Source organism: Mercenaria mercenaria, chromosome 11 (genome assembly GCF_021730395.1).
Source record: "Mercenaria mercenaria strain notata chromosome 11, MADL_Memer_1, whole genome shotgun sequence".
In the NCBI taxonomy this organism is placed as follows: Eukaryota; Metazoa; Mollusca; class Bivalvia; order Venerida; family Veneridae; genus Mercenaria; species Mercenaria mercenaria.
In genome coordinates this window covers 51,841,773-51,854,622 of record NC_069371.1, presented here as the reverse complement: position 1 = coordinate 51,854,622, position 12,850 = coordinate 51,841,773, and the positions used below count along the sequence as shown (strand labels likewise).

The 12,850-nt window shown below is 36.2% G+C and overlaps 1 protein-coding gene across 3 annotated transcripts; it reads right to left on the bottom strand.

The window, feature by feature from the left end:
* Positions 1-2,557: 2,557 nt before the first annotated feature.
* On the bottom strand, positions 2,558-6,946 carry LOC123531701 (zinc finger and BTB domain-containing protein 24-like). Of its 3 annotated transcripts, XM_053517428.1 has the most exons (6): positions 6,746-6,946; positions 6,362-6,709; positions 5,449-5,522; positions 4,833-4,937; positions 4,120-4,336; positions 2,558-2,998 (listed from the first exon to the last, which is right to left on the bottom strand). In XM_053517428.1, the coding sequence occupies exons 1-6, from the start codon at positions 6,858-6,860 to the stop codon at positions 2,802-2,804; spliced, it is 1,056 nt and encodes a 351-aa protein (XP_053373403.1). In that variant the 5' UTR covers positions 6,861-6,946; the 3' UTR covers positions 2,558-2,801. The 3 variants fall into 3 exon arrangements, with proteins under 3 accessions (XP_053373403.1, XP_053373402.1, XP_045168831.2); XM_053517427.1 differs by having other exon boundaries at positions 6,362-6,943; XM_045312896.2 differs by having other exon boundaries at positions 6,419-6,942.
* Between the last annotated feature and the right edge of the window lie 5,904 nt (positions 6,947-12,850).

Below are 12,850 nucleotides of genomic sequence, written 5' to 3'. Positions count from 1 at the left end.
ACAAATTTGCTGTTTTTAATTCTTTTTAGACGAAAAAACTGTCTGTTATACAGATCTATTTTGGAAGTCAAAATTACTAATTTTATATCCTTAGGTAATAAAAATTCTTTATTGATCGGCGGTCGGGTGGATTCACGACGCGGTTTTCTTGATTTGGACTTTTTAAATATTTTAAACTAAAAGCTCAAATTCTAATGTTCACATATGACCAAACTCATTTGAAAGGAAGATATTTTCAGCCAATCTGAGGAATGCTTTAAATGGAAAATCAATGGTCAAATAGCCCGCGCCATACTGATATTCGTTTTTATACGAACTGGTTCTGTGAATATTAGTTTTTTATGCTCCCCTAAGGGAAATCATATAGTCGCCACCTTGTCCGTCCGTCTGTCCGAGCCCACATTTGCATACTTAAGTGGCTATAGGAACAATAGGTAACTGTTTTTTTTCTTTGATGTCATTCATTCCGTAAGTCTTTTATGTGGCTATTTTTCTTTTACGTGGCTAAAAGAACAATAGAGAGAACAAAAGAGAAGCCACATAAATACCCATATGTAGGTACGCTCGGCCGTCCGTCCACCACATTTCTTGTCTGGACCATAACTCAAAAAGTATTGAAGGTACTTAGTTGTAACTTCACACAATGAGCGTTTTGAGAGGAAGAGCAAATCACTGTTTGAGATATAAATCTCGATTATAACACATTATCAACGATTCACCAAATATGTTTGCCTGTTTTGTGTGGGTTTCTTTTCTTGCTCGCCGATATGACGTTCAACGCTGTTCAAGAAATAATATTGTTACGCTCCTGCCCTTGTGCGACGCTTCAGTAATTAAATATTTTTATATGGCCTATATGCTAAGTCAGTGGTCAGTCGCTGCTGCACCTATGCCAATAAATACTGACAGAATCCCTTGGGACTGGACTGGACTTTAATTACTGTTGGTCGGGTATCAAGTACAATATATATGTATATTAATGGTGTTGGCACTTGAGAAGTATAAACCTGAAGCTAAATTCTCATTAATCAATACGCCTTACGATTCACTGAAGTTCGGTAGACGTGATTGGACACACAACAGTCTGCTCAAGGTAGACCGAAACTAAATAGACTGTAGAATGGCCAGCTTGACTGGCACTCTATATGTTACCCACCATGGCTGGAACTATGTAGATTGGACTCTATGGACCGGAATTATAGTAGACTGCTGTAGGCTGCTAACGTGACTGGAACTCTGTAGGTTGCTCGCCGTGACTGGAACTCTGTAGGTTGCTCTCCGTGACTGGACCTCTGTTGGCTGTTCGCCGTGACTGAGCTACGTAGGCTGCTCGCCGTGACAGTAACTATGTAGGTTGCCCAACGTGACCGGACCTCTGTAGACTGTACACTGCTGGGCTGGCGTCGAGTGGTTCTACCCTATAAATATCTAGTGTTTGGACTCCAACATTGTTTTATTTAAGAACAAGAGCTGTCAGGTGACAGCGCGCTCGACTATTCTCAGTGCTTGATAGTATAATATACTGTAAAATCATTTAATTTCGTGGGCATGAAATTCCGTGGTTTTGGTCAAAACGGCAATTTCGTGGGGATTAATTCGTGGATTTCAACATCTGAACATAAAATTAATGGGATTTTTACTTGTTCGTTGGGATTGACTCAACCACGAAAATTAATCCCCCACGAATATAAATGATTTCACAGTAAGTTATGAGTAAAACTTTAACATTAAATAAACATATTCTAAGTCGAAAAGGGGCCATAATTCAGTCAAAATGCTTGATAGAGTTGCCTCGTCCTTTTTACAGACTGGGGTCATGATGGTAAACAAGTATGCAAAATATCAAAGCAATATCTCAATGGATTTTGAAATATTTGGGGTGGTACGCAAACTTCAACATTAGAATAAGCATATTCTAAGTCGAAAAGGGGCCATAATTCAGTCAAAATGCTTGATAGAGTTGCCTCCTCCTTTTTACAGACTGAGGTCATAATGGTAAACAAGTATGCAAAATATGAAAGCAACATCTCAATGAACTTTGAAAATATTTGGGGTGGTACGCAAATTTTAACATTTGTGTGACGCTAACGCTAACGCTTACGCCGACGCCGGGGCGAGTAGGATAGCTCCCCTATTCTTCGAATAGTCGAGCTAAAAATGACCCTTGAGAAATACTTATAACTAGGAAAATACCACAGAAGATTATTAAAGGTTTTCTAAAATTTATTCTGTGTAACCTTAACAACTTCTGTGTAAGATACGGTGAAACTATACGAATAAAACAATTAAAGATGCACGGTAAAAACAGTCGCGATGCAACCACAAGAATGACGCGAACTGTCAGCACCCGAGATAAATTGACTAAGTGGATTACACTAAAATATATACTAAAAGAATATTCTATGTAATTAATTTTTTTTATTTAATAAATTTACTGCCAAAGATGGAAAATAAACCGTTATTTCCATCTTGCAGTAAATTTATTATAAAGAATTATTACATAGATATTTTAGTAGATATGAATGCACACTTTCAGATCTAATTTATAGCAAAACGGTGGCAAGTGCGAATTTTGAAGTTGGAGACCACGACTGAAATCGTGGGAGCCTATTTATACCCCCACAGAATCAGCCCACAACCCACAGCGTGTCTCTGGAAATGAATTACAGACGGTAGAGCGGACATGCCCGACTCCAATACAGGCTTGTATCTATGGGCATTGCAATATTCATTATAATGACCAACAACTTTTGGAGTGATATTGCTACAGCAGCAGTTTCGGAAGCCCCGATATATCCAGGTCAAATTTCAGACTTTGTCTTCTTTTTTCTGTCATGTATTTTCTCATGCTTGACAAGATTACTTTTCGACTTGAACCTCTTCTCACAAATCCTGCACATGTGATCACGCGCATCCGAGTGAAATGTCATGTGACGTTTCACTTCCTGTGGTTTCCTGAAGGAACGGTTGCATATTGTACACGTGTGGGGCTTTTCACCTGCAATTATACACAAACGTTCAAGTTTCTGCAAATACAAAATCAACCTCACCACCACTCCACCTACTCGAACAAATTCCCTCCTGCTCAATTTGATAAGGGTGGAGAAAACCCTCTTTTGAATCTGTTGAACATAAGCTTTAAAATTAAAAAAGATGAACAAAAATGAAAAACAATACAACTGTAAATATAATATTACCGGGACTAGCGAACATTCGGATAAACATGTACAGGAAAAACTGAAACTGGGATTTTGTCCGCCTATGTCAAACAGAGCAGGCTGATTTTGTCCAGGGGGATTTTGTCTGTATCCCGTGAATTCCATCTTCCCAATTTACATATAAGTTAGGGCTAAAAACCTCGCAAATTATTATTCTAGCTAATCAACAGTAATAAACTGAACATTCAAATCCCAGTTATAAAGGAAAGAAAGAATGATATTAAAGTATTTACATCTTGGAGAGTTTTCATAATTATGTATAGGTGACTTTTTCCACAGGTTCAGTTGAGATAAAGTGATAGTAAGGTGATCGATCCCCGCAAAGAAGTATTTATTTTTATAGCTCTTTGATCCCCGTAATAACTGAGAATTTATAAGTAAACTTTGTCACGGAACCTGTGATGTATGCTTGATACGGTGTTTTATAACCATTTTAATCTAATAATTAATCTCGAGGAATCCTGGCCATTCCCTAAGGTTCAGATAAATCAAAGAACTTCCAAGATTAAACAGCCGTTCCTTCAGATTTATGTTAAATTATCAAAAACCTTTAAAACTGATACAAACCGTAACGTATACTAGCTTTCAGTGTCAGAAATCATAAATCAGTAAAATTAATTATCAAATAAGTTTAAGCAAATGTGTTATCGGAATGAGAAAGTATACTATAGTAAAATGCCCTCTGATCTACATATCATTTATATTGCATGAGAAACACTTTAAATATATTTTCTTCAGTAGATTTTACAGACTATATGATTATTTTTGTGTATACTACCCGAATTTTTATATAATACTTAACCAATTGAAACAATACACAAATTTCGAAACGTTTGGCATTAATCCGGTAGCGCGTCTTTTAGACAAAAATGTCACATTTAATGTTCGAAAGGTGGCATACCTGAATGTCTTGATACGTGATCCTTAAGGACATAATTACTTCCGAACATCTTTGGACAAAGCGGACATTTGAGCGTTCTCTCTCTTGTGTGGGATTTGATGTGCTGGCGGAGATTTGGCCCATTGTTGAATTGTTTACCACAGAAATGGCAAATGAGATCCTTCTTTGTCCTATGGTGTAGTTGGTGTCCATGTAAGCTACTTTCTGTTCTGAAAACCTAAAAAATGATCAATTATGAATGGCTGGAAGTGTATGAGGGAGTAATTTAGAGGTCGCAACTATCCAAAGGCTACCAATATTTTTTAACGTAACGTCATCATAAGAAAAACGTGCACCTTCCTCGAAGATGCCTATGGAAAGCATTGCGTTGTGATGTGACGTTGGGCCGTTCGCTCCTCCAACATCCGCCGTTTGTTTAGTTAAGTTAATTGCTGTGAATGTATGCAACATTCGAATGAATAAATCAGTGAGTAAGGAAGGGAAATATGCAGAATGAATTGTGACTATGCTGTTACCATCTGGATGTAAATACATGGGGCTGTTTGAAGTACACATTCTTCAGATGGAAACGCTCTACGGACATGGGTCAGGAATCAAGGGACTGAGAAATGTTAGTCTTTACTGGTAGCTTATATCACAGGTGAAAAAATTTCTAAAAATGAGACTTAAATGCTAATCTGCTTCCTGTAAAAACTTTAACTATGAATTCATACCTTTTGACAAATTTCACATGTAAACTCCTTCGTGGTTGCGTGACTTTGCATATGTCGTTTAAGGTTACGCTTTTTAAACACGTGACCACATATATCACAAGGTACCTGGAAGATAATTATTAACGTATGCAGTTGTTGGAACATAATTTTATTTCAGACACAACTAGAACCTATCAAAAATGGCCAAATTGCTCTTTTTTTCTAAGTTACCATACAGAGCAACCCTACTTCAACAGCTCCCGTGAAAAGTGAAAGGCCTCCAAAGTAAAAGAAAAGCATGAACATGATAAAGATGCGTTGTTGTGCAAGTTGAAAGCAAAGTTAATATTGTGTGGTACTCAATTTAATATGGTAATACATCTGTCAGGGCTAGATCATTTTGCTTTAATTTCCCCCATCCTTTCTTTTAACAATTATTTGGTAATTGTTATTGAATTGACCAAACACTACTTTACCTTTCAAAGAGTACGGCATATACATATATTTAACTTTGTTAGTGGAAAAAAAGCATTAGTGCCTACCTTAACAGCCAAATAATGTTACGAAAGGAAGGCAAATATAAGGGTTTACAAATGCTTTAATAAACGTAGCATATCAGCAAATAGTATGTCCAAACCTTTATATTACTCGATAGCAATTTACCACGTTTCAGTCCTTCTGTGTCCTTCATTTTCTTTGTTGTGCGACTATCTGTAGACAAAATAAAACACTTTAATGAAATGCAATAAACAATGAGAAGTTAGCTTTCGTGTAATATCTTTAAAAGCGACTAGCAAGTTTTTCTTTGAATACCTAATGGAGTCAACAATCGATATGTCATAATTGTTACAATTCGACTCATTTTAACATGTAACATTTCTAATCTCAATCAAGTATAACAGCTAAATATGGGAACAGTGAATGCAATTCCATCGGTGTCTTTTCACTTGGAGTATATGTTTTTTTTTTTTTACAAATTACTGATATCATATTTAATGATCTAGATAATTTAGACTTGGATTTTCGAAAAGGCAGTGGCTAGGGGTCCAGTAACCAGGCAGAGTCTGCGGAATTATGTTTGAATTTTACACAATTACAAACGATAATGAAAGGATATGCAGCAGCAGTGTATAAAAGTCACCCCTCTACCTTGCTTAATTTTAGAATTAATTCTTTATATTAAAAACATATTGGCATGAGTACATTTAATTTGAATGTACGCGTACCAGTATGTCCAAAACTGTCTGACAGAGTTTGTCGACAGAAGATGTGCTCGCCATGACTCTGAAAGGACTGAAGGATACACACAAAGATAGAGGACATTCAGAGAAAGTGTAGTACACAGTAAATGTTCTCAATTTTACTTAAGCACATAAGGCCTTCACCGAGAAACACATCTCTGTCTGTCAGCTGACATTTATCTTATTTGGCCTCAAGTCCATCCAAGGTCTTTCATCTCACAGAATTTCTACTTAACAGTGCAAGAATATTGATTACCGGACCTAGAGGTCCGGTTACCGGATCCCTCCCTAGCCACTTCGAAAAAGTACCTTTATAACTGGACTCTTCATTACATTGTCCCTCTGCGGAAGCTGGCCATTCATTACCTTCTGAAATAGTTTCATCATCTGCGTCATGCTTTGCTTGTTGATCGACATTATCAATGTACAAATGGTCTTTGATACTGCTGACACTGCGAGATATTTCTTCCGGGTTTACCACGCGGGTGTTTTTGCTAGTTTTCTCTAATTCATCGCGGTATTCAAGTGGCGAAACAGTATCAGGAACAAAAGAATTATCATCATCAGTAGATCCATCCACTTTGTGTAAATCCAAACATCTTTCTGTGATTTCTGAGTTAGCCTCTCCGATTTCAATGTATTGTTTTGATACAATTTCTGCTTTACAAGATCCTACATCAATTAAATACTTACGCACATTTTTATCTTTTATGAAATGTATATGAAGAGAACATACACACGAGAACTGAATATTACAACAACTGCACGTAATCTGGACATTACACACACTGCTACACGGCTTTCTCATTTTCCCGAGCAAAAATACCTCTCCGATATACAAATTGTATAATGTAAACAGAAACACTACAAATGGCGTTCACTATATAAAGGGAGACAACTCTTCTATTTTGTAGACTTTTAATAACATAAAACAAAATAAATGAATATATTTTAAAACACTACAGGTAGACATAAAGATATAATTTATTGAAAACATAAAACTCAGTTCAAGACAGAGCATTTACACTCTAAATTTTAGATGATTTTCCAGCCATTGTGCCTACCGGAATTTCTTTTCTTTTTTTTACGAAAAATATAACGTTTAGAACAAAAAGAAAAAAAATCAAGAAAACATTCTGTTCAGCCATATAATAGAGATAAATGATTTTTTGATATCAAAACAAAGGAACATGATATTCAGAAATTGTTATTGCAGGATCATTATTAGTAATCTTCTTCTTCTTCTCCTTCACATTATTATTAGTATAATTATTATTACTATTATTATTATTATTATTATTTGTTGTTGTTGTTGCTGTCGTTGTTGTCAAACTACCTCGACACAGTTCAGGTAACATGGCGACCTTCGAACTTTACATGTTGGCGACAGACTCCTGATACTCCTCCGGACATATTTTCAGGTACGGGAGGGCACCTGGACAGCACGGCCGACCTTTCAGCGGACTGCACTGCAGACGTGTTCTGTCTGAAGTCGGTCCCGATGGTCATATCGTTTAATCCTGATGTGACAAGATCACTGCCGGATATCTTATTTCTTACGGCTTGAATCTGTAAAAATAGGCAAACACAGTTAATTGTATTTAATTTCGACGAAATGTTACGTACGACATGTGATGACCTAGGGATATACGCATTAAAAGGGCTTTGAAGGTGGTAAATTAGGGCTCTGTCACGAAGTGGATAATTCAAAACTTTAACATCTTGTCGTTTACACTTACTTTTGTTCAAAGATTGCTAAATACGTGTTAGTTTTTCACTGGAGATATTTTTAAAATTTGATTTTCCTACCCTAGATGGTTGCTCAAGCAAGATAGAAATATTTGAGCACAAGTATAATTCAACAAACATGCTTTGTCTTAGGGTTAATATAATTATAAGAACTATAGAGACTTCCTTTCACGAAAAACGTATGTCTCCCAGACATTTTAAAATGCCAAACCAGAAATCATAAACTAATTCACGTCATATAAACAGCAATCCGCAACAGCACATTTTTTATACACGGTATAAAGTAACTAGCACTAGACGAAAAACATCCATATTCCTTTGAAAATCAATTCTAGGACAAAGCCATCTATCAAGATTTCACACAGACTGATTGAATAACTTTTCCGCACATCAGGAAAACATCTTCTCTCCTATGTCGTACAGTATCCTTATCATTATGACAACCATAGATGTATCTTTCAGATTTTCATCTACGCATACAATACTGAGAAGGAATTCATTCTGATAAATTCAATAAGGACCTCATTGTTAAATCCGCTACCAGTGGTCTCAATAAATGCATAAACATGTACAGTAAACATGATCTTCAGTAAGCGCAGTCTGACATGAGATACAAACAAAGAGTTGTAAATTTCGGATGTACAGACTATATATGACACGAATAGTGCCGTCATACATCACATAAAATTAAAAAGATTCAAGTCTAGAGTATCTAGGTATAAAATATAAGGCATTGTTGTTTCAGTAATGAAAATCTGAACGAGTGAATACAAACAAATTTTCACATGCGTCCTTGGTGAAATGTAATATGTTCATAGTGAAACAATTTCTTTTATCAGTTTGATAATTTTATCCATTTTCTAGTTTCTTACGAGTGAAAAATATATTTGATATTTTTCAATGTGAAAGTACCGGATGTATTTCACTATAATATTTCAACAATTCACTGAAAATATGTAATAAAACGAGATAACAAGCGTACATCCTGCTAGAGAGACATATATAAGCATTGAATATTCACCCATGAATGATATACATTTATGTATATATATTCGTCCGTATACCTTAGGTATGAAAATCACCAGTTGCGTAAGCAAGGTTCCAATGATGAGAAAGCTTGACGTTACACCATACATCACAACTTCTTCATCTTCTAAAGCCAAGGATAGGGTAAGACCAACCACGCTTAGAATAACAACATTGTACACGGAAAGTCCTATCTGTCGTGAATCATTGAGAGCTTGAATTGTAACCTGTAAGAAAATATAAGCTTCTTTTGTTTGATTTTAGTCACAGCTATACAATTAATGTCACGTGGTGACTTTTTATCTTTGTTTTTAGAAGAATACCACAGGCAGTTATCCGGGCATTATTTCGGGCAAAGGCGGGTATATGGGTAGAACCATTAAAATTCTTTATGCCAGCTTGATGGTTTCATTACAACAAAGTATTTCATATCCATCGCGGTGTTTCGAACCCAAAGTGATGAAGGGCAAGTGATCCGACCGTGACCACTCAGCCACGGATGCCTCTAAATATGACTTAAAGATATGAATTATATTTGTTACATTATTTTCAAGAACATTTACAATTTATGCGTGATTTTGAATTGGTAAGCAATATTCTCTGGACAGTCTTTTTCACATGCTAGCAAACTGACTTAGGTCTGAAAAGAACTGTTTTGTATAAGTATATATTGCATTTAATTCACTTTTTACTATCTTTTTATCTTTTAAGGACTTTTTCATATCATGATCTTTTGAGAATTGATATCATTAAATAATTAATAATCAATGTACATGTTATATAAGCGAAACAAAGTATTGTGTAACTTCTGTTTTTGACACACCCGTAATAAATCTCGGTAATGTCCGTGTGTAAACGTATTCTCGTACGCTGCTCCGGCACTCTTCGGCTGCTAAAATTAGCCAACACCATTCTCATCCACCAGTTGTCCTTCATAATCCCGAGACGTCCGTTCAAAGACTATTGAATCATGGTAAACATCTTGAATGCGAGAATGAGTCCTGACAAGCATGTGACTTTCAATGCCTGCCGGAGACTGCCGGGGAATGCCGAGGAATGCCGAAATCGCAAACGGAGAAAACGACTTCGGACGGAAATAGCCGACATCATTACAAAGAAATATAAAGAACGCTAAAACACATAAAAGAGAGTTACGGTAAAAAGATACTAACATTTCTTGTCTCCCAAGCCAGAAATGCGCCAAAACACAACAAAACTCCCTCAGTAATGAACAGTGACCATCCGAAATACATGGAGTAATCCGACTTGCAAACTCGTACATACGGACGAACTTCAGCATCATTTCCATTCATATATATCTGTAACCGGAGAATGAAGTTAAAATACAAGGTAATGTTGTTTATGGACATGAAAACAGTACATATAGCACATATTTTCCTTAATTAAAGGGCATTTCACATATACATCGAGACCGAAACTACACAGAACGGAAAAATATGCATTGCGCCCAATGGGCCATTTCATATAATATAGCCTATGCAGAAACCGAAAACATCTTTCTACAAGACCGTTTCACATATACGCGAAACCGTTTTTGTTGTTCCGGAATCGGCTAGTGCGTTCACATTTAAATGCCGAATTATACTGAATTTCCTCCATCGAAGAATAAGATGGGTACAAGTAAACAAGGAGAGCAAGAATACGGAGAACACCACGACTTTGCTGCGGACTGACTGGCGATCCTGATACTTGTTGCATTACTGGTTGCCGACCCAGATTTGGACAATTTTATATCATTTTCATCTGTCATAATTTTTAATTCAAGATCCATGACATGATACCTGAATCAGGTTCAGTTCTTTGGTGTCGCTAAACACAAATTTGTTTGTATATAAAAATAAACTGAACACGTCACTGAGGCCCGAAAGAGGGTACGTAAATTTAACGTTTTCAGCGTGTTGCAGGACCCAGAAATCGGACAGTAGGAAAGTACTAATTATCATCACTTCTGTTTAGCAGAATCACGTATAGGTCGGTTTTAATGATAAAAAGACATTTTTAGTATCGTTTTACCTTGTTTACATTCAACTGTAAATGTTTTATGCTGTTGAGAGTTTGAAAAATCCAGCTGGCCTACATACGACACAAAATGTTACGTAAAACAGTTTGGTTTAAACGCATTTAACTCGTGGTGTTAATGGGAAAACACTGATACTTGTTTTATAACACGCAATTTTCTCGTCGGCATTTAGCAGATTGTAGATGAATTCCCCTTGAATAATGTTGGGGCCCCAAAACATGTATGCACATGCATATGTATACTGAAAGCACATGCAGTTTCCCCCAGCGAGAGCTGTCACAACATTTCGTGAAGAAATGTAAATATTCCATTTTTGAAAGTTTAACTTACTGATTTGCAACTATTGCAGATGATGTTGCACATAATGCAAACATCTATGTACTTGTCAAGAAATGATAAAAAATTACGCCAAAATAAGCGTTTACGCGACTGTTCGATTTTCTGGGTCGTCCGAAATTCTGGGTCGCCAACCCTTATCAAAATGAAAAGTTTGCGGCAAATTTGCCGCAACGTTGCGGTGCCGCAAACATTTTAGTTCACCAGAACAAAGTAATTAATGTTTGCAGGAGTTCGCCGGTAGCGGCGACCTTTCGGCAAACGTTTCGGTGACTTTGCTGCAAACTCACCACAGACTTAACTGAATTAAGAGTTTGCCATAACATCGCCAGAAATTTTTTTACATGATTTTGTTCACCAAAACGTCACCAGAATCTTTTATCTATATTTTCTTCTCCAAAACATTCGCCATATGATCTTTTAATTATCTGACCAGATGTGAAAGTTCGCCAGAGGATTGCCAGAACAGTATCACATGACTTCTTCTTTGTTTTTACTGGCTGCATAGAGTTTGGCTCCATTTTCAAGCTGCCAAACAGTAACTGAACATCGATGTATTAACATGAATTATTTATGTTTCTTTACTAAACAAAAACTTCCACAAAAGGATGGACAAATCACCGAAGTATACTGTGTTTAATTCCGTGGATAAATGTTGCGATGTAAGGTTAGTTTTCACATTATTACGCATGCAAAACCTGTATGATTTTTATACGGTTAGCCTTTGATTATTTCAGACATGTGTCACCTAAATACCATTAGATAAATAGATAGCAATAAATAATTTAGTTAATCTGCAAATTTATTAAGACATTTGCACACAGAGGAAATTTTTGCAAATCAGTTATCAGCTTTCACAACGGTTCCTTTGAAATATTTAAAGAGTTTCAAACCCATGTAAGCATAAAATATATTTACTACCGACATACTTTATCATAATGATCTCGTGCATTTGTATTTTTCTTTATAATTTTTTAGAAAGAAAAATCATTATTAGCAGATGATATTTTGCTAATTAAATAGACCTTTCTTACTTTTCTTGAAAATATATCCTTTGTTCTTCAAAAACAAAAGGTCTGTTACTTTAGCGCCAAAAGTTTGCAGCAAATTTGCGGCAAACGAATTTGCATAATTGTTTGCTGCAAAGTCACCGCAAACTAATTTGCATAAATAGTTTGCCAAAAGCTCGCCAGAACATTGCCAGAAGTTCGCCAGAAAGGTTTTGGCGAATATGCGGCAAACTTTTACCATGCAAATTTGGTTTGCCGCAAATTTGCTGCAAACTTCATTTGCATATCCGTTTGCAAAAATTGTTTGCGGCAAATTTGCCGCAAACTAATTTGCATGGTGAAAGTTTGCCAAAAGAAAGTTTGCGGCAAATTCACCAAAACGTTTGCGGCAAATTTGCCGCAACGTTTGCCGGAAGCCTGATATTTTGGTAAGGGAACCTGTAGCAACGAAACTTTTGATAAACATGTTGAAGAAACGTGACATTTTCTTTTTACTTTTTTTCTGACTGAATTCGCTAACTCATTTGTGTAAGTTGTCGTGTAAGTTTCATTTCCATTTCTGTTTCTGTTTCGGCGTATATGTGAAAACTCTAGTTCGTTGTAAAACGTTCCAATAGTTTTCGATATTTCGTTTCG

Excerpts from the sequence above, each read along its gene's own strand:
- LOC123531701 (XM_053517427.1), bottom strand. The coding sequence starts at position 6,860 with ATGAGAAAGCCGTGTAGCAGTGTGTGTAATGTCCAGATTACGTGCAGT. Across the intron at positions 5,523-6,361 it reads TGAAGAGTCCAGTTATAAAG|ATAGTCGCACAACAAAGAAA; the intron begins GTACTTTTTCGA and ends TTTTGTCTACAG. Across the intron at positions 2,999-4,119 it reads TCACGTATCAAGACATTCAG|GTGAAAAGCCCCACACGTGT; the intron begins GTATGCCACCTT and ends GTATAATTGCAG.